Source organism: Gadus chalcogrammus, chromosome 9 (assembly GCF_026213295.1).
Source record: "Gadus chalcogrammus isolate NIFS_2021 chromosome 9, NIFS_Gcha_1.0, whole genome shotgun sequence".
Taxonomy (NCBI): domain Eukaryota; kingdom Metazoa; phylum Chordata; class Actinopteri; order Gadiformes; family Gadidae; genus Gadus; species Gadus chalcogrammus.
In genome coordinates this window covers 20,891,617-20,919,388 of record NC_079420.1, presented here as the reverse complement: position 1 = coordinate 20,919,388, position 27,772 = coordinate 20,891,617, and the positions used below count along the sequence as shown (strand labels likewise).

The window sequence follows — 27,772 nt, the reverse complement described above, 5'->3', positions numbered from 1 at the left end:
ATCGGGAAAAATAAAGGTAAAAAAAAAATATAATAAAAAAATTGGGGGCCCCAAAAACCTTCTATGGGGCCCGGGGCTCCAGGCAAATGCCTGGTTTGCCTAATAGTACGGCCCGCCACTGATTTTAACACTGTATTGTCTTTGTTAACAAGTTTGTTGAAAAGATCACAGACATCATCACTGGCATTGTTGAATAATTCAGTGTGGTGCATTAGAAATGTGTTCAGGTACTGCCTGTGTCCCATTGAACATTTCAAGAAGAGTGCCAATTGTGTCTTCATAAACAAATTAAGAGTTGGCCCACAGCGGACCCCACATGTCAACTGCGTTGCTAAGATGGGTTAAGCAGTGAACATTATAAGATACATAACATTTTCCATAAAGCTCTTGTACCTCGACAACAAAACGGGTAAGACAAGAGGAAGCATGCAAAAGATCAGCTTTTTGGATATGATCCTGGAGGAGTGTGTAGATGGAGAAGACAAGTAATAGCCAGTGATTATAATAAACCGGGGGTAAAACTGTTTTCAAAAGAATGGGGGAATAAAATAAAAGAAATGCCCTCCATTCAGATGCCTTCCAATAGTGTCAACGCCTGCGTGCTTGCGCAATAGCATACTGCCCGAGAAGGCAGTATCGCTGTCAAATCTGTCCCTGGGAAAAGTATATCGTTGCACTAGGGTTGCCGCGGTATTGATGAAGAATGGTCGATATTCTGACGACGACGACGACGTATCGAACTAAAGTTTTATTACAGAAATGTCATCTATAGGCCTTGTGGATGAGTTAAATTAAAATCGTTGAAAAACTAAACTTCATTATGATTTAAAGGATCCTCGGTTAAGTCAATGTAAGAAGAAGAAGAAGAGAAAAAACACAGGTCTTAACGTCTTAATGGAACTGGAAAGCAAGGTATTGGTGCAGTGATGTACAAATATTCACCGTATGGAAGTGCTTCTTAACATCATTGAATTATTGTAATGTGATGTAGCCTAATGTTGTCTGTCATATTGTACACCATGGGGTCGCCAACTGGCCTGCTTTGCCTGGCCTGTCAGATCATTTTGACTTTTTGCTTTCTGTCAACTTATTAAGCATATTAACAAGATTAGATTTGAGTATTCATCTCCTGTTCCGCCTGCATTGTCTACTCGCTCAGGCTCATCCCCCCTGCTGACCTCTGTTGTACAGTCTTGATGTAACCCTTAACTCTATGTACATCTTCTGTTTGTCATAGGATCAGGTCAGCTGAACTCAATTAATGAAACCAGGAATGAAGTAAGATCCACTAATGCAATAAACTGTCTGCAGTTAATGTTCTACCTACAATTAAAGTTTTTATTTCCTAACTCTATAGTATAGGGATAGATACAGCAATATATTCCTGTAATCTATCAGCTGTAAGCGTTGTACCCTCTAACTGGCTTCTGTAGGTATTTTCCCAGGTGTTTGTGAGTCAGTTTTGTTTTTTTAATGGAATTTTTATTTTTATTTTTATTTTTATTTTCAGTGCCATCACCCATCTTGTGAGCTGTTGAGGGAGAACAACCACAGGCTGCAGAGGGAAAATGATTCTCTCAAGGCAAAAATAGCAACATTGAAATGTAATGCTATTGTTGAAAACGTTTTTTTTTTTACACAAGGGTTTTTCTGTTTTACATGTTAGCTAAAAGGCTATTATGAATCCTTTGCTCAGTGCTGCCAGACGTTTTGCAGAAGATGGAGGAGTTTCTCCCCTCAGCACCAAGACCAACGACAACACCAATACCGACACCAACACCAAGACCAAGACCAAGACCAAGACCAAGACCAAGACCAAGACCAAGACCAAGACCAAGACCAAGACCAAGGCCAAGACCAAGACCAAGACCAAGACCAGAACCAACACTATCACCAGCACCAACAGCAGTTCCAGCACCAGCAACAGAAGACCCATCACCAGCTCCAGGTCCATCATCAGCATCAGCAACAGAGGCCCTGGGCCACTCTGTAAGAATCTGTTTGACTTTATTTGTATAGATTAAGTTACTTAGTTTCAGTTGCACTGTTTTTCTAAATGCATCAGCCGTACACTCGGTTAATCTAAATGCATATATATATCATTGAGGTAAAACGCTATTCTGCTGTATGTTGAAGTCGATTTGTGGTAATGTTATCTACTTGCATTAAAGGTCATTCCAAAAGGACCTGTGGAGCGCTGCTCCTTCCAAAGCCCCCAGAACTTCATAAATGATCTCCTACATGGGATGTATACCAGGGAATATATGGCAGGCCATTCAGTGACTGGCCAGTCATCCAGCAGCTGCACAGAAGGAAAACTTGGCCTAACCAAACAGGACCTTGTTGAAATAACAAGTAGGTATATAGAAATGAGAAAAGATGTTGGTTGAGTGATACCCTCATTCTCATGCTCATCTTTCGTGGATGTGTTTGTTTGTGTGTGTGTGTGTGTGTGTGTATTTACTATAGTATATATAGGGTGTACTGTAAAACTACTATTGTAAGGTTCAAAAACACTACAATATTTACTATAGTATATATAGGGTGTACTGTAGTTTATTTACTATAGTAAACTATAGAATTTTCTGTAGTATACTATAGTTTACTGTAGTAAACCTACTATAGTAAGGCTCAAAAACACTACAATATTTACTATAGTATATATAAGGGTATACTATACTATAGTTTATTTACTATAGTAAACTATAGAATTTGCTGTAGTATACTATAGTTTACTGTAGTAAAACTAGTAAGGTTCAAAAACACTACAATATTTACTATAGTATATATAGGGTATACTATAGTTTATTTACTATAGTAAACTATAGAATGTGGGATATAAGGGAACTGAGCGTCTCCTTATATGTTCCCCATTTCTGATCAAAGTGGGTGTATGTTTTATTGAATGGGTTGGTAGGTATTCAATGGGGATAAACTCATAAATGAATGGAGCACGGATGGATGCAAATATGGGCAGAAATCTTTTCATTCATGTAGGTCCAACAATAACATAACAGAGAATCTGGTAGTTCAAAGAACAAAAATAAATGCACAACTAGTAGGCCTATGTACAATACATTTTAAAAAATGAAATATCTTCACGATGTCAACAACTAAAAAAACAATGGCATTTAAAAAACGGCAACACTGGTGTTTTTACTGAGGTACAGCGGACTCTGTTAAAGGCAGGGACCTATTAAAGAAAGTTAACAATACACGATTCTGAATCATGGGTCGATTAGTTGGGTCTGGATCACGGATTGTGAACAGGAAATAAAGTGCTGTTTTCTAGGCTCGCCGTTATGTTTTGTTATGGGCTAACGTTAACCGTATTCCCTCTGCCATAGGAATACTCAAGCTTGATAATGTCGCCGTTGTTAATGCCTCTGCGTTTTCGTGCTATGTGTAAATATAAGTCAATCACACGTTATTCAAATGCGATGTCGAAAGGAGGTAGATGGCGTGTCGGCTACCGACTGTCGGATAAGCAGATGAACGCCTGGTCACAACAACAAAGGCAGTACATAGGAAAGTCTAGTACAGAGAACTCCAACACCAAGTTCTATCTGTGGTTTGGTGGAATCGGAGCGGGGATAGTTCTAGCGCTTGGACTCAAGTATCGTAATGATGGTGGCAACAGTTTATGCGATGCTGAAGTTTCAGATGAGAAGAGAATCGGCACGTATCATTCAGCCGTCAGGGTCAGTAGAGACCTGGTGGAAAGAATAAAGGTAGGCAGCAAGGTACATCTGGTTCTTTCGAATATTAGCCCCATAGATTGTAAAAAGTTTGCATATACTCTGATATGTATGAATGGTTATATATATATCTATATATATATCTATATATCTATATATATAGAGAGATATATATATATAAATTGTTTATTTCCTCCTTCACATTAGTACAAGGTGGGGGCACCTGGATTGGTCATTGGAGTCTCTGTAGATGGCCAGCAGGTGTGGTGTGAAGGTTTGTTTCTGACAAATGATGTTAACACAAACCTTCTTCGTTTTTCTTTTAGCATATTGTAATACACTGAGCATAATCTTTGTAATACAATTCAGGCTTTGGTTATGCTGATCTGGAAAACCGCATAGCATGCAGACCAGAGACAGTGATGCGCATCGCCAGCATCAGTAAATCCCTCACAACCGCAGCTGTGGCTCACCTCTGTGAAGAGGGAAAACTAGACCTGGATCTGCCCGTTCAGCAATATGTCCCTGAGTTTCCTGCTAAACAGTTTGATGGAGAAGATGTGAGTTTCTTGATGTCACCTTCATTGTCTCGTAGTCTGACTGTTCCGTCATATTTTTGCGTTGTTACTTTTCGCAGGTCACCATTACCCCGAGAATGATTCTGTCTCACCTCAGTGGGATTCGCCACTATGAAAGAGATGCCAAGAAAGTGAGAGAAAACAAGGAGAAAGCAAAGAGACCTTTGAGGTCACCAATCAAAGAAGAGACTAGCTTGAATAAAGGTGATGAGAAGAATACAAACACAGAAGAGAACATCTCCAAGGAATCCAAACAAGCAAAACCCACGGAGAGGAAGAAAGAGTTTGAGCAGGAGGAGTACTACCTGAAAACCAACTTTGAGAATGTCTTCCAGGCCTTGGACCTGTTCAAGGATGACCCGCTCATCTTCAAACCCGGTGAGGCTTTTCTGTTTCTCAAGGGATGGTATCTTGGTTAACCACACTTGGTTTAGTGTAGTTTCGTGCACCAACTGGGGTTAACATGCCGTCTGTTTGCAGGCTCCACCTTCCTGTACTCCACCCATGCCTTCACCCTTCTCAGTGCTGTCGTTGAGCGGGCGGCCGGGCAGAACTTTTTGGATCTCATGGGGAACATGTTCCATGAGCTGGGGATGGTCCACACGGTGCCAGAGGAGAATGAGCCCATCATTTACCACCGCTCACGGTAACCCCTGAGCCAACCTCTGAACCTCGAGTCAAATCGAAAGGCCTGCACAGCGGGCTTAAGAAGTTTAAATGTTATTAATCTAAGCTATTCATACTACAATTATTGATATTTAGAGTATTATAAAGATACACACAACAACATAATATACCCTGATAATTAAACAAAAGATGATATAAAACCTAGCCAATAAACAAACTTACACATAATTACAAACAGTGAGCCATATAACATTGAAACATCTTCTTAGACATAATTTCTTGGGTTCTATATGGTTCAAAACTATCTTTGAATCCCATGTTTTTGATGTTGCAGATATTACCACCTGAACAAGAAGGGGCGGGTGGTGAACTGCCCATATGTAGACAACTCCTACAAGTGGGCCGGAGGTGGCTTTCTGTCCACAGTTGGAGATCTGCTCTTGTTCGGCAATACCCTGCTCTACAGCTACCAGCTTGCCCCGCTGAAGGACACCAACGGTCTTCTGCCTGGCTTCCTCAGACCACAGACCTCCCTGGATCTCTGGGCCCCAGTGGACAGGACAGAGGCCAGCTGGGATAAGGACGGACTGTATGCCCAAGGGTGGTTAGTAGTGGAGAAATCCCAAAAGTATGGCCAGTGCAAACGTCGCAGGCACTATGTTTCACACACAGGGGGCGCTGTTGGAGCCAGTAGTGTTCTGTTGATATTACCCAGTGAAAGGACACCTCACCCTGAAGGAACGAGGGCAGAGTTCCTCCCCCGGGGAATTGTGGTCACCATCATCACTAACATGCAATCTGTGGGGCTTAATAGCACGGCACTGAAAATAGCCTACGAGTTTGACAAAGCTACTAAGGAGAGCTTGTAAGAAGAATCGGCTGACCCAACAGCCCCAAACAATACACATTGTATTATTATATTTTTCTCTGAAATCACTGATGGAAAATCATTTCTAGTAGTAGTGTATTTTCTGATTCGTTTCCAATTTTACAAACTTTGTAATAAATACTACAATTTATCACCACTAGGTGGTAGCAATACAAGTTATTTTCCATAAACGGACATTTGTATAAAAAATATGATAACCCTAACCCATACTCTATTATTTGCCGTGTGAAATTATTTATTCTAAACTTATCTTCAGAAAATACAAAAGTGACACCCTCGGGTAGCATCCCAGTTTGTTGGAGTTTTACAGGATGACGTTTTTAATTGCTTTGGTTTGCCCATTTTCAATACGAATTGCACGCGTGTATTTACGCACATTCAAAATGTTATAATTTATTGTATTTATGTTATATTTTGTATCGACAAAACTATACAAAGGAGTTAAAAATGAGGTCTGTCAAGTTTGTGTGGATGTCATCAATCCATAAGCAATTATTAATCTAAGTCTTTATATGGTGTCAAGAGATTATTAGTTCCAAGAATAAGAATTAAGACATAACACTTGACAAAAACATACATTGAGAAAGCATGTCTGTGTTGAATATTATTTGATATGCTCTTTAATATTTACATATAATTTACTTTTCATAATAGTCAAAAAAAAAAAAAAAAACTCTTAATACATCAGTCTAATATTAATCGATGTCTAAAAAAGTTAATTGTATAAAGGTAACGTAACATTAACTTCCCATCCACATTCATCACGCTATAACGTTAGATGGCAATTGAATTGCTCATTTACGCTTTAGGCCTACACTGGGTAAAAGCATGTAGGTCTGTGTCGTGACAAACTACTTTGTCAAATTGCATTAAATCGACATAATTGGAGGCTATATATACGTACATATATCCTTGGTGCAGCGGTCATTATAACTAATCCAGATAGATCATCACCAGCCTTAATTAATGCAGGGAGGATCGGTGAATACAATATGGCCTGTTTGAACTGTGTTCGCTCTTCTAATCACCCCTTCACATCCACTTCCAAGGCAGCTTGCGGTCCCTCAGAGAAACCACTCTTACGTCCACGGTAAAATGGGACTACTGTGCATGAATACAGTATAGGGTCATACTCTAGACTTCACCCTCCAGTACTGTTGTCGGCCGCTCCGTGAGCTGTCTGTTTTGGTTTTCCACGTCCTGTATCAACACAGAACATAATCAATGTCCATGTCCTTACTTTACTAGGCTACTTAAAAGTTAGAAAAGCATAGGCCTACATTTCTAAGTATCGACACAACTGTATCTACCACTCCATTTAAGGCAGTGTTCCTGATCAGCAGTCATAGTATTTTTTTATTGGCCATGTACATATGCCTGCCGTGGTGGTGGTGGTGGTGGGGGGGGGGGGGGGGCATGCAACTTACTTGCATGCGTAGTAGAGGACGAAGGCCACGACAGTTAAGACGAGAAGAGTGACGATCACCACGGCTGTGATCAGACCCGCATGCCCCCCGTTGACGGATGTGCTCTGGAGCTGAAACTGCTCACACCTGCTGCCGATGTAGCTTGAACTGCACCTATAGACCGCAAAGGACACACGCATGGCAATATATCACGTCGGTTGTTTGCGTGTATCAGGAAGTGCATGGCCTGAGGTATGCTTCAGGGCGACTGGAGAGAGTGGGGTAGAAAAGGCCATCCAGTTATACAGCTTCGCAAGAAAGGGCATTTCCTGGTCGGTGAAATTTCAAAGTAACATCACGTATCACTTACACACAGGAGAGTGCCTCCATTAAAGGTATTTGGTAGCATGTTCCACCATTCATGCAGTATGAGGCCTGCAAGGCAGTGCAGGGTTCTCCGTGATCTAAAATAGAAATGTGGCGATTGTAATGCTGTTACAACTGTTTTAGTAAGTATCACCACCACTTACTTCACTAGGCTACTACTGCCAAATAAAACGAATTGACTCTGCAAATTATCTGTGTGTTAACACCACAGACACCCTAGTAATAGGCTTAGATGTTTCATCTTTATCATACCAACGCATGAATAATAAATGTCAGATCCAGATATTACCTGCCATCATTTGGGATTCCTGTAGGACGAGCTGATTTTCGTTGTTAAACACCTGCAAATAAATGAAAAAAAACGGTCACACAAAACGAGCCATATTAAGAACGTTTGAAACACTATTCCAACCACCTAGAAAAAGTGCGAGGTAAATTGACCAGAACTAAACATACATTCTCGGCAACAAATGGGAACCAACCGTAACACAACTGAACACGGGTGGGTAGATTTCTACCTCTCCAAATTCCAACAATTAAAGTCTCTCTTCCACATCCAGTCTCTGTCTCTTACCAGCTCATCAACCCCCAGGTCCCAGTAGGTTGCAGCAGGTTACCAAGGTGAGACATAGTAAAGACTGAAAATAACTTAGATCTGCCTTTTGTAAGCCTTCTGAAGAACAGCCACGTGGGCGGGAACCTTTAACCTAAAACATGTTGAAAATGCAGTTTGTCCACATTGTCAACAACATAAAGGAAGTCAGGAAGTCATTATACCACGATTTATTATATTCAACTATTTTACGCAGGTTTAAGAATGTTTCACCGTTTGGATAAAGGGAGCGTTCACGCCACCATGTCAATCTTATGGATACGAAGTTACTAATAGGCTTCTACAACATCACACGTTACTTCTCAGCACTGTAGCCGGGCCTACAACAAAGTAAAAATGATGTCAGTGGATCATTGTTTAAAGGGATTACAATCAGAGGGAATCCGTTCGTCTTGTTCTTTTTTTATTTCTGGTATCCCAACTTCTTTACAAAAAACCATCCCTTTAGTGTCCTGAGTTTAGATCTCCGGAATGGAGACAGAGAGACAAGGGCTCAGGGTTTGGCAGGAGACAATGGAATGAGTGGCACGCGGCAGCTTTGGAATTACAAGAACGCGCGTGAACGGAGTCGTGGGAACGTACCTGTAGCCATGGCCCTAATAACACGTCTTATCACTTCCGCTTGACATGTAAATACAAATGCGTTGGGTTTCCAAACCGTTAGGTGACTCAGTAGTGGACCTTTAAATTCTGAGCAGCTCCTTTTATTGGGTGCAATTCAATATGCTGAAAAACTGATATTTGTGTGAAATAATGTCTGACAACACGTTATGTAGGATGGATATCGTTTTTTTCTTCTTTTCACACACTGGAAAAACAATTTTACTAAATAAAATGTTAATTATCAGTGGAAGCAAAAAGGCTGCAACTGTTTGGAGACATATTATGCAAATGTCAGCTAATCAAGACTTCGAATATGATATACCAGATAAATACAATATATTTAATAAATTAAATGAATAATAAATGTAAAATAGCATATTTTATTGACTGTTATGGTGTGCTCGTTGTTCAACGGTTTATTTTCCCTGGGTAAATCCTCTCGTTGTTATCGCGAGGAACTGAAGCTCAGTGGGTGAAGTGAAGCGCGAGAGGTTTTACGTCGACGTTTCTAGGATGCGATAAAAAAAAAAAACTAACGTTTGCGGGCTCGTGCGCCTTACAACTGAAACACAGCATTAATGACCGCCTTCTAGCCTAGGAATTTAAAATCAACGGCTTCCATTCGCTCCACGTCTGTGGGGAATGGCATTCTGTCTTCAGCAGCTGGACAGCTCCTGGTCCTGAACCTAAATTATTTTCATCATTATTATTATTATTATTGTGCACATGGAGTCCCTCGTGCGATGTGGGGGATGCCCTGTCAGCACGCGCACGTTGAGCGTTACGCCATCGAGCTTTTGAAGCGGCATCGCAATCCATATAATTCAATGATAGCTAATCTCACACCATAAAGTATGGTGCTCTTAGCCTGCGATAGCCGTCTCCTTCTGTGTTTACGGAGAGACGGAGAGAGCTAGCCGTGTGCACAGTGGTCCTCGGACGCCAGAGACGGAGAGAGCTAGCCGTGTGCACAGTGGTCCTCGGCCGGGGAGACATGACCATCATCACTGCGAGGGCAAAGGAGTCACGACCACACCACCATGTAGAGCTGACAAGGTAGGATATACGCTTCGTTTAATTTTAAAATAATGGGTAAAAATTTGGTCTAACGTCTACGTTTTTCTTGGTCCTGCTTTCTGATTCAAGATCCACTATCGTTGGTGACAATTGCTGCCACTGTATTTCAAAACGACGTTACACGGCGTTTAAACAGGGTAATGGAAATGCATGGGAATACGTTTTAAGTGCTGTAGCTGCTCTTTGGCTGTTGAAGACGGTCAACTATAATTTTGACAGTATAATTTTTCTCATGTGATGGAAGACACTGAACTGCAAGACGGAGACCGTAATTATGCTAATGCCCCAATGCGTAACTCCAACTCGTCTTCACGTTGACATATACGGTGATTACAGAAAAACACTGGCTTTTTAAATCATGTGCGCTAAGAGCATTTTTTTCTATAAGTAGGCTACCTCTTTCTACCTCATCATTCTACCTTTATGTGTGTGAGTTGGTGAACTTTTAGAGTTCACAGAAAAAGTCCATGATTTTGGACTGGGTGCAAATACATACCATAACTCTTTAACTTAAAGGACGTGGATTGATTCACGTTGAGTGGTATTTAATCTCCTGTGCTCGGAGGCATCGCTCACAGGCTTTCTCCTTGCCCTCGCTCACTACTCAGTGCAATGCTTTTTAAATCAATGTTACCTACCTTGAGAAATGGCTCCCAGTAGTGTTATTGATTGTAATGATATTATATACGGTTACAATATTATATATATATAACTATGTGGTTACGTGAATCTGTGGTGTATGTGGGGCTGGGTGCCTGGTCCTGAATGTCAGATCTTTGCTCAGCAGCTGGACAGGGTTCACATTGAATGGGCTCTCTGCTCAATGACGCTCTATCTCATGGCACAAAGAGCTAGCATCCTGCTGTACTTGCTATGCAAGAAGTGTGATGTTTATCCTGCTAGTTCTGTTTAAAAACACACCTGGCTTCCCTTTCCTGTTGCTGGAATTTCCCTTTTTCTGCTTTTTTTCTTTGCTCTTAGGAAAGGTAGGAGCCAAGGCCCTCCTGTGGTTACAAGCAGCGAAAAAAAGAATCTGTGCTCGTTGTGTGGAGACCATCCTATTCAGCGCTTTATCAGGACTTCATCAACATGAGCAACCCTCAGTAAGTACAACACGCAACAATCACAGCTGCTGTTGCTATGGTCTGGAAGGATGCTGAATCTTTACGCTACACACACACACACACACACACACACACACACACACACACACACACACACACACACACACACACACACACACACACTCAGGAAGACACTCTCAGTGTGTGTGAGGATGAGATTGGGAGAGGCGTACACCTGTGTAAGTCTGGAGGCCCTTTGGTGAATGGCATTAACCAAGGGGATGGGGGCCCATCCAATCAACCTTCCCATAAAGAGCCATGCAGCATTTGGCCCATTGTCAGAGTGGTACACCCCACCTTCCCAAACCCCCTTTAACATTCAGAAGGGAACCTCGCTTGTCATCTTTTTGTTATTAATAATTACAATTTTGTGGTCCCCTAGACAGGCCCTGCATTCTGACGACATGGCAGAGAGAGAGATAGACAGAGAGAGGGGGGGGAGAGGGAGGATGGGGGTTGGTGGTGGGGTGGGGGGGGGGGGGGGGGGTGGGGGGGGGGGAGTGGAATGGAGTGGTGTTGTGTGGGGTGGAGTTGAGAGGAGTAGGGGATGAATGCAGAATGGGTTCAATCAGCTGTGTCTGTTGGTTAAAGGCGCAGCAGCAGTGGTGCTGCGGACCCTGCAAGGAAACCTCGACCCACCTCTCGGATTGGCCCCTGGCTCTTTGTTGTGTTAGATGCGTGCACTTGCTGGACCAATCACATGTGCGCTAGCGGAGAACCCGTTGATGACCAGATAAACAAGAAAAGGTTATTGCTTTTTAGTGTTTGCTTACAGACGCACAAAGGCATCAATTACAAGCTGTTGGTCACTGATGGCTCCTTGACGCAATGACAGATGTGACGCATTCACTCAAGAGAGAGCGAACTGCACTGAGGGCTATTCTCACGTCTCCTCTTTTAGGCCGCCTATGTATCTATCCATCCATTCATCCATCCATCCATCTATATATCTATGGCTCTGTCTGTCAGACTGCCTGCCTGTCGCTTTGCCTTCCTGTCTGTCTGCCCACCTGTCTGTCTCTCCACCCATCTGTCTAGATCTTTTTATCTTGTCTGCCTTTTTCCTGCCCTTAGGATCTAATCTCCAGCTGGAAACAGGAAACAGGGGGAACATCAGATGCAGCTTTCTCCTCGTATTACGTTTGTTTCTACATTTTCATTTGACTTTGTTAGGGAGTGGGTTTTCTTTCGAGCGTTGAAACAAAGCAACAGAATCGGAACAGGACAGAATGATGCATTCCATTCAGCATTAGGAGTCATCACAATTTAAATTGACTGTAGGCTTCTCATGGTCTTTACCAATTTACCAATATACCATGCACACCTTTACAGAATATGCGATTGGCATTTGTCAAATATCCTTGTACAGAACATGGTCCATATATTATACGCACTGTAAGTGTTGCACGTGAGTCCTCTCTCAATCACACAGAGAACAATTCCCAAGGATATTCGCCAATGTGTCTCTTTTTTTCTTTTTCTTTATTGATGACATTGTACATCCCCCCCCTAGGCGTCAGCCTGAGGGAGACCAGACGTTAGCTTAAAATAACTGACTGCTCTACAAGTGTACCACCGTGTCTCGCTCCCCTGACTCAGGGATACCGGCTGCTGTGGGCTCTGGGCCCCATGAGTGATCTGGCACCTTGGGCCTCCTTCTCTCACGCTCTGTATGCGATGCCATCACGCCGGTGTATCGCCGTTCTCTGAGGAGCAGCCAAGTGTCTGTATACAGGCTTATTGGGTGAGACAGTGGAGCACTGTTGTCGACAGCTGGCCAGGGAGGAAAAAAAATTGCTGTGGCAGAAAGCACTCAGAATTACAATGATACCGCTGCCCTCTTCACACTGCACACGCTGCAATTCATGCTGAGGCAGCGTCACAAATCCGTTTAAAGACACACCGGTAGATCTTTCTTTCCAGATGTTATTTTCTGTTGGAAGTACCTCTTCCGTGCTGGCTGTGACAGATACAGGGTATCTTTCTCGAAATAGGATTCCTTGACCATTTATTGATTGTTGCTAAAGATTGCGTATATTTGAGAATTTAGAGCGAAATGATTTCATCACACTTTAACATTTGCCACATTGTAGAGGAAAGGTGTTCATGTGTGTTTGGGTTTGTGTGTGTGTTTGTGTATACCCTAGGTTAACCTTTCTGTTTCCTTGTGGCAATTGCTGATTACATCGCCCCAGTTAGATATTTCTCAGTGTTTTTCGCTGTGTTTGCCGGCCTCATGGTACACAGAGTGTTGGACAGCGAATACTCCATCCCTCGCCTTTTTCCAGGATGGCGACCAGCCACTATACTGGGGTTCCTGGCTTGGTCTTCTATCGTCTGGAGATGGGTTTTGGTTCAACTGAGTTTGCGTACGTCATGACATGATGACGATCATTGTCCTTGTGCTCGGTCAGATGCGTAAGGTGCACATTTAAAGCAGCGAGATGCAAGGGTGAAAGTATTCTGACGTATTTCTGACGCAAATAATGTGCAATCATTTTGTGTGTATCGAAAAGGCAGGTTTGTTTGGTCCACAGTTAATGTTCCAAGTGGCAGCCTGCGAAGAGGAAAATAGTGGTGGAGATTTCAAAGTGTGTGGCAAACGCATGGCTGCCCACAGATGAATGAAAACATCTTTACATTCATTACATTCAAGGGGAGAGCTGCGGCTGCATTTTCCTCTGAGGGCCTGACTATATTAACATTTTGCAAAACTGAAGGTCTGCTCACTGATCTTTTCCTGGCCCCTCCTCCTTCCCCTGTTTGACCTTCACATGTGTCTCGGATGGAGCCTCTTGGATTCACCAGCCCCAGTGGATTTGGTTCCCTTTTGTTTTGTAATCGATGCCACCCATCTCTGAAGTGCCGGAGTCATCTGAGCCTGTGCATTGACTGATCCGGCCTGCAAACTTTTGTTTGTCTTCTTTGTCATGGTGTCTGAGGTGCTGGGACTTTATCGAGACAAAAGATTTCCATTGAAAGAAACAAACTTCAATTTGAAAAACAAGCAAACGCGTTTCATTGAAGTGTAAATCAAAACGGCCTTGAGACAGTGCTCGATGTTTATTATTGATCTTGTTTGTACCCGGTGCACCCCAGGGCTGCTCCCCAGGCCGGGGCCTCAGAGCTGGAGGTGATCTCCCAGCAGGTGGAGGAGGACAACCAAGCTGGGGCCCCCATCCAGCTGGTCAGCTTCACCTACAGAGACCTGCCTCTGGCCGCCCTGGACGTCTCGCTGGCCGGGTCCCAGCTCATCTCAAACCCAGACGAAGAGGATAACCGAGATGGGTGAGAACTCCTTCAAACACATACACACGCACGCAGGCACGCACACATGTACACACCCAATAATGTAGCCACATATTCACACACACACAAACTTGTATTACCTGTATTTGAAATGTGGTTAATTACATCTCATTGGAAGAAACTCATAACACTTAATAGACATAATGTGTATAATAAAATGTAAATTAGTTATAGTTCCGTTTCAAATTAAAGCAAAGTTCAGCTTGATTTTTTTTATGCATCAGTTAAAACAATCATCTAAGAAGGATGACGAGTCCCATTTTATTGGATGAATAACCTGTATGCATAATAGAATAATCAGTACAATCTATAATTTACCTGTCCCTTTACGTCTCTGTTGCTGTGCCTTGTGCATTTCATTGAATGCATTTTTTTATGATCAGAGAATAAAAAGATATTAAGCCATAATTGTATTGGTGGGCCCATAGAAAGCAACTGAGGCGCATACCTAATACTTATGTGGCACAGAACACTCCTTCGAGTCAAGACATGTCGCTCATTTCCTCTTTTGGCGGTTACTGGCAGTTATTTAGTGTCCTGTTGTCTTTGTAAATGTCAGAGCACTATTGGTGATACTTGTAATCTGCCCACAGTGGCATTTCATCGTGGGGCGCGTGTTATTTTCCGATCGCTGTGTCCCCACACCACGGGGCCCTGGTAGTAGACCTAGGCCAGGTCCTGCCCCCATCTCAGCATCCCCCTGTGGGCGCTCGCCTTTCAGGAAGCGTGACTCACGAAGCCTCTGGCGCGCAGCGCCGCCAGCGCCCATGCCGAGAGGGTGTACAAATAGCATAAGTTTTACCAGAGGGCCCATCGTTACCAAGGCTACGCCATCCAAGCCCTGGTGAGCAGACCGACCGCGGTCCGCCTGGACCGGAGCTGGTCTGCACCGGTTGGGGTCCGAAGGCTCAGGAGGGATCAGGGGACAGATGGGTCCTGACTTGAGCCATCCTACTTCCTGTCTCTCTCTCTCTCTCTCTCTCTCTCTCTCTCCCTCCGTATGTAAATAAATATATATATATATATATATATATATATATATATATATGTCTCTCTCTGTGTCTCTCTCTCTCTCTCTCTCTCTCTGCGTTTCTGTTTATATCTCTCGGCCTTTCTGTCTGTTTATACATCGTTCCGCACATCAAGAACAAAAAAACCTTTGCCAACACTGTGCACAGGATTTTGTGTGTGTGTATGTGTATATATATATGTGTGTGCATGTGTGTGCTGGCAAAGATGTGCCGTCATGATGACTGTGGGCAGTGAGCATCAGAATGAGGCCAGATGACTCTCTGCTCCTCTGGGATGTGGAGTGGAATTGTCCCACTGTGCCTGTTTGGCACTCTTGAGCAATCATGACGTCAAGAAGCCATACTTGAAATATCTGTGTTTTGGGGAAAAGGGATTTTATTGCGTAGGCCGAGGTGCCCTAAAAGTCCCAGTCATGGGTGGTTGTTTAGTTTACCTGCTAATCTAAAAATCGACCAAGCATATTTCATGGTATCAGCATCTTCAATGACCCTTCCTAGATTGGAATTCCTGATTTTCATAACCCACAGGCATTCCATAACACGTTTTGGCTGATCTGTGGTTTCACTCACACCACAGTGCATTTGTTTCTTAGAAAACACAACAGGTTTCTTCGGCCTTTGTGACTCATGTGGGCAGCATCAGAGGAATGACAAAGGTATGTTTGGTGATAAATAGGATAGCATAAGCATCATCCGTTCAGGAAAGTAGTGGTCAATCCCATAGCCTAGGAGATCTGTTGCAAAGGGATGCGTATTATGTTAAAAACACTGAGGCTATTATGAGGAGTCGTGGAACCTAGCTCTACTGGAGTGTGAAATCTTTCTATTGATTTTCAGGTTTAAAGTCTAAATGTTTAAACAAGCCTATTTGAAAAGCATTCTTAGGATGTTTCTTTATACACTTTATGAAAATAAGATAATATGAAGGAGGTGTTACTCAAGGCCGTCGGTTCTCCCCACGATTTGCAATGGCATTCACAGCTTATCTTCTTATTGATTACAGGCGCGGTTGTTGCTGTGTTTCGCCATCCACACAGAATATGCATTACATGTGATCCATGCAGGGGCCTGGCTGGTGTTTGGTCGGTACATGCGGATGTGCAGGCGTGGGGGAGTAGTATACGGTTGAGATGTGCATCCAGTCTTGCGCGGCAGATTCACATTCACGCTTGCTACCATCAGACGTGGGCGGCTATGTAGGAGGTAGATGTTCTTGTGGACTATTCAAGGGGCACAGGCAGTGCTAGCTGTTTCTCTGCTAAGATGGATGGAATTATTAATACACTTTGTGCTTTGCCAATCCTTTTGCAGAAAATGCTGGTTAGACCGTAAATGTGAGTAACCTTGGATCCATAACACCCCACTCCGTCCCCACAGTAATACCTCTCATCAAACAGACCTCAGTTTCACCCTCAAGGAGGTAAAGGCAAAATAAGCAACTAAATAAATCAATGTAATGTTCAGTTGGATGCAGCATGTAAAGGGACGATGCGGTAGGTTTAGATCTGCGTCCTTCTCAGTTTCAACCCCTTTGCGATAGCCTGACCTCCAGACTCTGGAGCCTCTCTCTCTTGCTCCCCCAGCCTGATCTGCTCAGCCCAAAAGGCCCCCCTCGCCCCCTCCTCACCGCCTGCCTATCAGCCCCACACCAGCCTGGAGTCTGAGAGGCAGCAGCTGCAGACATATGTCTCTCTCTCTCTCTCTCTCTCTCCTCTCTCTCTCTCTCTCTCGCGCTCACTGTCCCTCTCACTCTCAGGGGTGTGAGACACCGCAGCAATGACAGATGGATCATATAGGTCAACATGCTGCTGTAACTGGAGGAGGAGGAGGAAGGGGCAAGAGAGAAGAAGGGAAGGTAGACTGAGGGAGAGAGGTGGGGATGGCGGTAGCGGTGGTAGGGGTGGGGGTGATGGTAGGGGGGTCACCCCCCACGAGTCCATTCACATAGCTACCGGACCAGCTCCGGATGAGCAGAGATGCTTTCTTTGACGATTGTAATATCTGTCCATTCGTTGGACCTAGTGCAGGAGACTGAGTGTGTGTACTTCGCTAGAAGCAGCCCCGGGGCCAGGGTCACACGGGGCTCTACAGTGAGGCGAAGGGGGTTGGACGGAAGAGAAAGCCAAGATTGACTCCATTACTCAACTGAAGTCCCACCAAGCTTGAATTAATTTCTGGGCCCCATAATTTCTGGGGCCCAGAAATACTTATCCCAGCAATGTCTAGACTTTACTTTCAGTAACTATGAAGTAGGGCTGGGCGATATGGACAAAATCTTATATCACGATATAGTAATTTTATCACCGTATGGATATATATCACGATATGGTTTTTTGAAGTAAATTGAAAATAATAAATGGCTTAATAACCATTACTTCACATTCAGTTTTTTCTTTTATTTTGAACTTGGAATTTCCATGCTTACAAAGGAGTAAGTAGCGGAACAATCTGTCATTAACTGCAGTGTCATATAATGCAAACATCTTGTAAACATTGAACTGTTTTTTCAATACAAATTTTTTTTTTTTCTTTTCTTTTTTTTTTCTCTCTCTGTATAAACGATATGGCCAAATCTCTCCCGGTAGACACTTTCATATCGTGCCACGGTATGATATCGTCATATCGCCCAGCCCTACTATGAAGTATCCTGGCATTGAGCCAAGGGTCCATTAGAATGCTCCAATTGTAATGTTTATGTCAGGAGGGATCATTTGGACCACAATACCCATCAAAGGTGTGTAAAATATATATAAAAAAGTTTGCGTTTCACCCACAGCAATAGTTACTGACTCGCCGAATCCAGAGCCCGAGAACTGTACCCGTGGATGAAGATGGGGGCGAGGGCATTTCCCTTCCACCCCTCTTCCGGTGACTCTATTTCAACAGAGCAACAGTGCCCTCCATCAATTCGTGTGCCTGGGCTGGCACTGTGTGCAGCACAATAGATGATATTTGAGTGCAAGGTTTGAGGGTTTGTTAATATTCACAGACATGCAAAGTGTGAGATTGCTTTTCGGGCTGAGTGCGAAAGGGCTCAAGTGTCCTGTTGGAAACCCATTTATCAGGAACAGCTTGTCTGCCGTGCTGCACATCAAGTCACATCCATCTCCATTTGCCTCCTGAGTGCCGCCCATTTCTCTGCCTTAACCCCCTCTCAGTCCCTCTATGTCAGGCAGACCGGCTTTACGTAGCGTGGTATACAACGCGACAACACAAGGGGAGTAGAGTAGAGGAGAGGGATGAGGGAGGAGAGCAAGTCGTTGATGGCACCCATGCAAACCAATGCATTTGTATCACGGTGCTGAAATGCTTCCACAAACCTCTGATATCGGAACACACCACAGGCTGCGTTCAACAGAGGAGCGGGGACGAGCATCTTCGTATGTTGCCATCCGATATTAATTATCAATTCATTTGACTCGCTAAGTCGCCGCAAAGCATTTCAAGTGATGAATGTTGAATGGGTACGGAGGCTGTGAAATGCAGAATTGATTACCTGTGATAAGATTACGTGGGGCGCCGCTGAACACATTCGGCACGACTAAGCCATATTTCTTTCATCACAAGTTTCTATGCTACTATTATGATATGACAGCTGAGCCAGCAGTTATTGCAAGAGGGGGAATCTCCAGCTCGTGGCAATGTTGGCATTTTCTTCATTTCTTTTTTAACTTCAGAAAGAAAATCGCAGGCAGGCGAAAAGCATATATTATGTATCGTATGAAAATGTCTGTCCGAGTGAAGGATGTTGCTTGTGAGCTCAAACGAGTTAAATGAAATGAAGAGGGCCCTTCCAACATCTGCTGTTCGCCTGCCTGCCGGCGCACTGCCGTGGTCCATTTTCCATTCTGCCTGATCCTGCTGACTTCAGCAGATTGGTGCCAATTGGTTGGGAGTTGATGATGTAGAAATCACAAGGCATGATAATCACAACAGCGATAGACGGTGTGAGACACAGAGACAGCGAGGTGTGTGTGTGTGTGTGTGTGTGTGTGTGTGTGTGTGTGTGTGTGTGTGTGTGTGTGTGTGTTGTGTGTGTGTGTGTGTGTGTGGTGTGTGGTGTGTGTGTGTGTGTGTGTGTGAGAGAGAGAGCGAGGGAGAGGTGAGGGAGCCATTGAAAGGTGATGGAACATTTTTAGCTTCAGTTAAACGAGAACCTTTTTGTAGAAGACTTGACATACCTGTGCACAAGAAAAAATCTTGTGTTTCCTGTGTTTGTCATGGAGCTTGACGTCCAGCTGTTTTCAAGACCAGCAGTTACTTCGAAGCAATGATTCTCCATGTCAGTCTATTCAACTGCTGTACCATCTGGATGTGGATAGTGCAGTGGAGGATGGTGGAGGATGGTGGAGGATGGTGGAGGATGGTGGAGGATGGTGGGGTGGAGGATGGTGGAGGATGGTGGAGGATGATGCGGTGGAGGATGGTGGGGTGGAGGATGGTGGAGGATGGTGGGGTGGAGGATGGTGGAGGATGGTGGAGGATGGTGGAGGATGGTGGGGTGGAGGATGGTGGAGGATGATGGAGGACGGTGGAGGATGGTGCGGTGGAGGATGGTGCGGTGGCTAGGGTGCGTGTGATCCCCAATGCCTGTTGCCTCCCAGTAGGCATCCTTGAGTAAGATGCCGTACTCTATATTCAATAGCACCCCATTGACCCAGTGACCCATCTGCATGCATGGTCATTTGTTTTGGATACAAGTGTCGACTACAGTGTCTGCAACAGGTGTGGGCCTCAAATGGTTTCAATATGGTCAACAGACAAGCACTTCAATCCTACAACCCTTGGCTGTCTCTGCATTTTTCTAATGGCCAATCAAACAGGAGTCCAACTCCCCTGTGACTCCACCTTAACACCTTTACATTACGCTGAATCTTGTCTCAATTAGAGGCAACGGCATGATGCCGCCAGGCTGCCGACAGGCTGTCTACCTCCTCAGTCAGGCCGTTAGGGACTTGTGGACCGGTCTTTCAACCTGATGCATTTCTGTGCCGCAGCCAGGACAGCCTGAGTGTCAGGCTGATTATTTTAATGAAACCTTTATTTAACCAGGTAAAAGTTTCATTGAGTATTTAAAATCTATTTCCCAAAGGTTAACCGGCCAGGAGGTCAGCATGAAGCAAACAAATACAGTCAGGTTTCGTACAATGAAATGCGCATTTTTTTTATACAATTAAAAGACAGTTTTGGGATTTCATAGTGAATGTATCAGACAGTGGAAACGTCCATATTCTAGGACCTTTAGTAATGAGCCAAAGGCATTAATGTGTTTGTGGGGCTGATGCTACAACCACCGGTGTTGTGCACAAGTACGCCGTCGCGCCTTTTGTTTCAGGGGTCCGTTATGGTTCAGCGGCCGTTTATTTATGCCTGCAGCTGCTGTGTGTTAATCTTCGTACACACAAACATGATCGCTTCCTCTCGACCTGCTTGCAGAATGCTGGACTTCTTTATAAACCTCTGTGTGTTTCTATGTGTGCGTGTGAGTTTGGGTGCGTTCCTCCATTCCCCGTGTGTGTCTGTGTGTGCGACCGCTCTCTGGGATTACCCGTTTGATCCAAACTCGCCGTGACCCCTTGCAGAGAGTGCAGCGGTTTGCCCTCGTAGGGCTGCTCCTCAGCCTCATAAATACTTACCCTCAGCGTTCAACATTTAATGTGGTTTTCTCCCAAATTAAGTTTCATCCTGCTCCCAGTGATTCATCATCGCCATTTACTCTCGCCCTAGACGGGGTCTTACTTTACAGCTTTATTAAATTAATACCTTTTCTCTGCGGCTTCGAGTGGAGTTCTGAATGAATTATGCTCCCATACAGCGAGGGCTAATATATAATTTTACTTCTGAAAAGGAAGTAATCTTCTTATATTTGTTTCACTGTGCAGCGCTCGTGCAGCACGCTAGCTGCACCCTGGAGGTGTCTGGTGAGACGGCCCCGCGGCCCCCCTATCTTGAGCACTGGATTCTCCTCCAAATGAGGTCATCGACGCGCTCCATGACCTCCCTCCATCACATCTAGCACCCGGCGGGCTCACGGGGGGACTGTAAAGACAACCGATACTGTGGATTATGGGTTAGGTCATACACTTTTATGTGTACACACGACCACCGCTCCCAGCTGTGTGTGTGAGGGAACGTGTGCATGGAGCGTTCTGTGTTTGAGATGGAGAACAGTAAAGGGAAATGTCTTGGCAACCGCACCGAGCGCATGAATGGGCACATCAGTGTCCCGGCATTCAACCATGTATCAAGTATTGCTTAATTTAACAGGGAATGCGTTTCCCTCGCTCTTTCTCCCTATTCCCTGGCCTCCTCTTCAACTCCCGACTATCTGTCTCCAGGTTTGGATCTCTTCCTAATGACTTTTAAAGTAGCCACTGCTCCTTGCTTTCTCTGCATACCCACCACCACCGCTGGGTGTCTTGCTTCGTGATCTGTAAGTGAGCAGGCAGGAGGGAATAAATCCCCTTTAGTCCCCAGACAGACGTTCCTCACGGCGTTCCTGCCGTGGGTGACAGGTGACCACGGAGAGCTGCCATTTGTTTGACCGAACCACACCGGAACCACGGTTCTCCATCCGTCGGCCCGGAGAATGACACAAGGACAGCACCCTCCTGCCCCCCGCTCCCCTCCTCTCCGGGGTAATGTCCGACTCGTGGCTTTGAATACCAAGTGGTGCTGGAGGGGGGGCGCATCGCGTGCCTCCCGGGGTGATATGTCATTATCTATTGACCATAAATCACCACACGGCCTCAGCCAATCACTTTCCTCCACTGCAGCGAAGGGAGAGCATGTGTAAAGTGGCCGATGGAGATTTAGGGGGAGTCCTGGAGAAAATCGACCAGACAAACATGGTCAGGCAGTCACCCTCGAAGAGGAGGAGAGAAAGACGAGTGAGAGAGGACCCGTCGTAAGCTCACTGCCAGAAGGTCCAGGAGGGGGAAAACGGTCCGTATGACATACACATCACAGACTACGGACCTGAGACCATGCAATGCTGGGGTTGTTGAGTCTATCGTAAGATGGCGGTTTTTATGACTTTTGAACCTATCAGTTTATATTCTTGCACTAATTATAAAAAGATGGCAATCTATTAGAAAACATAATTTGCCAAGGGTATTCATTTTAATCTTGACCATGAAATTTGATTCATACTTTGTAGCGCTCATCTGTGTAGCTGAGGATGATACTTTGTGCCAGTACCCACCAGCTGATAGATGGAGCACCATCGTCAGAAATGGGACTGGTCAGGCAGCTATGCAACTAACCACTAAACAATGGAGGTTGTTATTTCAGTTTGAAGCTCAAATCTCCCCAATAATCTTGACCTACATGGTCGATTATACCTCCTTTGATTACAATTTGCTTGTTCTTAAATGCTTCCTTTTTCGGGATTATTAACTTTGGTATCGAATAATAGCGTTGTCCTACCCAGTAGAACGGCACATCTTATCTGTTCTTTGAGTGCAGCTCTCTTTCCGGCATTTTTCCCTGTTAGACAATACAATTCCTGGCATTAATACAATTAAGGATCAACTTATAACGTCAAAGAGAGATCAGTGAGTCCAACTTGAATCAAGCATTGCACACTGTATTTTGACCCGTTCATCACATATCCTATATCTGAATATATATACTTTGCTGAAAAGGAGACAAAAGAGATCAATACATTCTAACCTACATAGCCTTAGGAGAGCATTTCTTGAGACAATGTATATCAATGCATGTTTTATATTTATTTAGATTTCTTTTAACCTTGTGGTCTTGTTTCTTGTATTTATTTTAACATATAAACGTCCTCCATCTTCTATCTTTCCCGTGCTCCACTGCTTTAAGTGGTATTTTCCAGATAATCAAAGGCTATTTAAACAATCATTTGATTTATTAAACCTCTGACCCCACCTCTCCCTCAACCTATTCACCTAGATGCAACAAAGTAACCCCCTCCTTCATTTAGGTAGAAGGACGCACCAAACGTCCCCATGGTGGACTAAGACTGACTCTTGAGCCACTGTATGTATGCTTAACGAAACTCTGTCCTGGAGGACCACGATCAAGGATGTCTGAATTCCAACCAATCACAGCAGCTGATTGGAATTATTATCAATTTCAGCCTTTTGCAAATGTCACTGAAAAAGGCGAGTGTTGTGGCGAGTGATCAATTGTAAGGAAAAACTGCTGAAGGGGGCTGGATTGGCCACCCTTGCTTGTTTGTGGATAATGTTTTCAATAAGGCTCCATGAATATTAATAGTCCAAATGGTGTTTCTTTATGGTGATCATATTTGACAGCCAAACCAGCAATATAACTAAAAGGCCAATTTATTTATGAGGGCAAAAGTCAGCTTGACTAAAAAAAGGAATCAGCTAAATCAAGCTGGATCTTCACCCTGTGAGGTTTAAGGTTCAACATATTCTTGGTTGACAACATGATTTTTAAATGGGTTAGCAGTTTGTTCTATATTTAATTTCACATATTTGCGTAAATGAACCCATGTGACAGGTATGTATATGGGTGTAGTTCCCATGGTCAGAAACAAACGTTGGAGTCATGAATACTGCTCTGTCATGCAACATAAAACAAATAATATATTGCTGCCCATCATTTATACCCCGAAACACAAATAAGCCCTGGTTTACAAAAGTAGAAGTCCTATCCTGTCCATATAATTGACTACAGGTCCATTCCATTAGGTTGTACATACTACTCTGCTCTTCTACCCTGGACCAACCCGATGCCACAGACGCTCACTCACTCACACACACAGCTATTTACCAGCTATGAAATCATGACAAGGGTCCGATTCCGATGTCTTGTCTCCCTGCTCCATTCTAAAGCCCTCCCTCCCTCTTTCCCTCTCTCCCTCTCTCCCTCCCTCCCTGTTCTCCCTCCCTCCCTGTTCTCCCTCCCTCTCTCCCTCCCTGTTCTCCCTCCCTCCCTGTTCTCCCTCCCTCTCTCCCTCTGTTTTCCCTCCCTCCCTGTTCTCCCTCCCTCTCTCCCTCTTGCCCTCTCTCCCTCTCTCCTTCCCTCCCCGTTCTCTCCCCCCCCTCCCTCCCTCCCTGTCTCCTCCCGTTCCCTCCTTTTCTCCCTCCCTCTCTCCCTCCCTCCCTGTTCTCCCTCCCCCTGTTCTCTCTCCCTCCCTCTCTCCCTCCGTTCTCCCTCCCTCCCTCTCCCTCTCTCCCTCCCTGTTCTCTCTCCCTCCCTGTTCTCTCTCCCTCCGTTTTCCCTCCCTCCCTGTTCTCCCTCCCTCCCTCTCTCCCTCCCTATTCTCCCTCCCTCCCTCTCTCCCTCCCTGTTCTCCCTCCCTCCCCCCCTGTTTTCCCTCCTTCCCTCACCCCCTGTTCTCCCTCCCTGTTCTCCCTCCCCCCCTGTCCTCCCTCCCCCCCTGTTCTCCCTCCCTCTCCCTCCCTCCCTCTCCCTCCCTCCCCCGCTCCTCCCTCCCCCCCCTCCCCCCCCCCCCCCCCACAAAACGTTTATCAACGCCAACACCTTCCCTCTAGACAATACATATATTCTCCATTCCCTTCTCTCCATCCCTCCCCCCCTGTTCTACTCCAGTTCCTCCCCCCTGTTCTCCCCCATATCTCTCTCACTCCTCCCCACCTGTTTTCCCTCCTTCCCTCAACCATTTTCTACCTCACTATGTTCTCACTCACTCCCCCACTGTACTCCCCCCTCACCCCCCCCTGTCTCCTCCTCCCCCGCTGTTCTCACCTCCCTCCCCCCCCCGTTCCTCCCTCCCTCCCTCCCTCTCTCCCTCCCACCCCCCTGTTCTCCCTCCCTCCCTGGTCTCCCTGTGGCTGTGTGTCTCAGGTCCAACTGGCTGAAGCCCTGCTGCGGCCGCAGGGCGGCGCTGTGGCAGGTGTGCCTGCTGTCCCCGGGGTTCAACTGCTTCCTGGTGGCCTGCGTGGTGCTGGTGGTGGTGCTGCTCACCCTGGAGCTGCTCATAGACACCAAGCTGCTGCAGTGTGAGTGACCCGGAGCAGGGCTCTGAACCATCTACAGCCTCATCCTCACTGCATGGTTCACCATTACCCTCGGAGCCTTCTTGTTATGAGTTCTGTGCATATTTGACAAGTTTGCATCAATGTCGTCCAACGGAACAGGGATGGGGGGAAAAGAGGTCAGATAGTGATTTATATTTAGGGCACTTTTTCTTCGTGCTTAGAATGCAACAATAAAAACAAACACTGGGTCTCGACCCCACTGGCACGCTGTTAATGACAAAGATAAAGTGCAAGCAAGAATAATGTAGAAGATCAATTACGTGCACCAGTGCTTGTGCTTTGTCAACACATTCTTCCATCTGTACCCGTTTAACTCGGTGAGGTCCGTTTCATCCATTGAAGGGACAATCGCAATTTTGAGGTTCTTCTTACAGTGTGAAACTTAGCCTCAACGTTAGCACGAAAGTTAACACAAACGTTAGCATGGACATTAGAAATTAGTGTTAGCATTAACGTTGGCATGAATGTTATCATGATTATTAGCATGTGCGTTAGAATGAGTGTTAGCATGAAACTTGGCATGAACATTAGCATGGATGTGAGCTCTGACTTTTGTCATCACAACAATCACGTGCCAATGGGAGGGCTCTGCGTGTTCCATCCCCTGAGGCTCCACCAAGCATCCATGAGAGTCTCAACAGTCAGTATTCCCATGGTGGGACCCCCACCGGACACCTGCGTGTCAGCAGGTGGACCAAAATGCCAGCATGACCCCATGTCACACACCAATAATGAGACCCCCACACATCATCAGGTACCACAAGGGACCACCACCATCCATCACAGCTGGAAGGTCATGGGGAGGAGAGTGGGGTTGGGGGGGTCAGGATCCAGAGCCTGTCTGAAGCATCACCACTGACCGATCACAGAGAGCGCACCTCCACACTTGCACATGATCTCCTGGCCTGATGCCAATGGGCCTGGTGCTTGTGTACATTGGTGTTTTCATCAGACCTCTTAGGTTATGTACACTCCACTTGCTTTTTGTATTTACCTATGTCTGGCTTTCTTTCCACAGTCAACAATGCGTTCCAGTTTGCCAGTATCATCCACTGGATCAGCCTGGCCATTCTTTCAGTGTTCTTCACTGAGGTGAGGCACTCTCTGTTTCTCTCTCTCTCTCTCTCTCTCTCTCTCTCTCTCTCTCTCTCTCTCTCTCTCTCTCTCTAATCATAATGGCTCACTAACTGCTGAGACAGCAGCCTATTGATGTATGCTACCTTTGGGGGGCGGGAGGGGCATCAAGGTGAGCTATATATATATATGTATATGTGTGTGTGTCTATATGTATATATATATACACTGTACACACATGTATAGTAAGCGGATTCTCCTCATATAAAACATATGAACATATGAATACATCATCCAACTATTTTATTAGAGTTATCTCAGTCACAGTACAACCCCGTAAAGCAGACAAAGGATAAAGCTGTGTTGTGCGGTTGAATAATGAACTTAGTACCTTTAGGTATTGATCAGCGGCTGGTTTTCCTTTAAAGCCAACCTCACATTAGTCCTGGTTCTTCACACCGAAGCCGCACCCTGCTTCTCCAGTTCTTTATCAATTGAATTGCTAATCAATGGAAGCAGACCTTTGGTGAATTACCTGAATCCATCCCAACCACTTGGCAGTATTATTCTTTTCTTTTACCTCCCTGCAACCTTGAAGTACCTGAAACGGTCATGGGGGAAGGGGGGGGGGAGTGGGGGTACAGAGAGAGGGAGAGGAAGAGAGCCCCCCCTCCCCCAACGTGGTGCTGTGTCAGCAGTAGGCGCATAATGCAGTGTCCCCTAATTGTGTGGATGAACCCCACAGCGCCACTGGGGGATGCGTGCGGAGATGACGTCGCCGCCTTTTCAGTCGGCCAGAGATAATCTTCAGAAAAACCAACAACACCCTCATTTATTCGCTTACATTTCATTCTGTTCCCTCTGTTTCATTCAAGGGTGCAGGAAAGGGTGACGCAAATGAACCGCTCCGTGATTGGACTGTCCTCTCATAACGGTTTCTCCTTCTGTCTCCATATGTGTGTGCGTGTGTGTGTGTGTGTGTGTGTGTGTGTGTGTGTGTGTGTGTGTGTGTGTGTGTGTGTGTGTGTGTGTGTGTGTGTGTGTGTGTGTGTGTGTGTGTGTGTGTGGGTGTGTGTGTGTGTGTGTATGTACGTGCGCCTGCATGTGTGTGTGTGTGTGTGTGTGTGTCAGACGGTGTTCCGGATCGTGGTGTTGGGGATATGGGATTACATCGAGAACAAAGTGGAGGTAAGCTCCCAGATGCCCCGGGGCGCCTCCCCTCACACACAGCAGGGTCACCCCCTCAAAGTCAAACCACTCCGTCCTCCGCGTGGGTGTGTGTGTGTGTGTGTGTGTGTGTGTGTGTGTGTGTGTGTGTGTGTGTGTGTGTGTGTGTGTGTGTGTGTGTGTGT

At 45.2% G+C, this 27,772-nt stretch overlaps 3 protein-coding genes across 4 annotated transcripts in view; 2 read left to right on the top strand and 1 right to left on the bottom strand.

Annotated features, from left to right (window-relative positions):
• The first annotated feature begins 3,228 nt into the window (after positions 1-3,228).
• lactb (lactamase, beta) lies at positions 3,229-7,166 on the top strand. Of its 2 annotated transcripts, none has more exons than XM_056599302.1 (6): positions 3,229-3,731; positions 3,906-3,972; positions 4,068-4,258; positions 4,336-4,654; positions 4,757-4,922; positions 5,238-7,166. In XM_056599302.1, exons 1-6 carry the CDS (start codon positions 3,366-3,368, stop codon positions 5,770-5,772), a joined length of 1,644 nt encoding a protein of 547 aa, XP_056455277.1. In that variant the 5' UTR covers positions 3,229-3,365; the 3' UTR covers positions 5,773-7,166. The 2 variants fall into 2 exon arrangements, with proteins under 2 accessions (XP_056455277.1, XP_056455276.1); XM_056599301.1 differs by having other exon boundaries at positions 3,229-3,743.
• Positions 5,085-8,216, bottom strand: LOC130389492 (pro-neuregulin-4, membrane-bound isoform-like). Its single transcript, XM_056599303.1, has 5 exons — positions 8,160-8,216; positions 7,875-7,926; positions 7,569-7,662; positions 7,220-7,372; positions 5,085-6,992 (listed from the first exon to the last, which is right to left on the bottom strand). The coding sequence occupies exons 2-5, from the start codon at positions 7,882-7,884 to the stop codon at positions 6,920-6,922; spliced, it is 330 nt and encodes a 109-aa protein (XP_056455278.1). The 5' UTR covers positions 7,885-7,926; positions 8,160-8,216; the 3' UTR covers positions 5,085-6,919.
• A 1,543-nt stretch (positions 8,217-9,759) lies between these two features.
• Positions 9,760-27,772, top strand: part of tmem266 (transmembrane protein 266) — a 23,640-nt gene continuing 5,627 nt past the window's right edge. The window contains exons 1-6 of the mRNA XM_056599267.1: positions 9,760-9,857; positions 10,860-10,981; positions 14,102-14,290; positions 25,153-25,307; positions 26,365-26,438; positions 27,552-27,608. Coding sequence (XP_056455242.1) covers positions 10,968-10,981; positions 14,102-14,290; positions 25,153-25,307; positions 26,365-26,438; positions 27,552-27,608 — 489 coding nt within the window. The 5' untranslated portion in view covers positions 9,760-9,857; positions 10,860-10,967. The remainder of the gene's footprint in view (positions 9,858-10,859; positions 10,982-14,101; positions 14,291-25,152; positions 25,308-26,364; positions 26,439-27,551; positions 27,609-27,772) is intronic.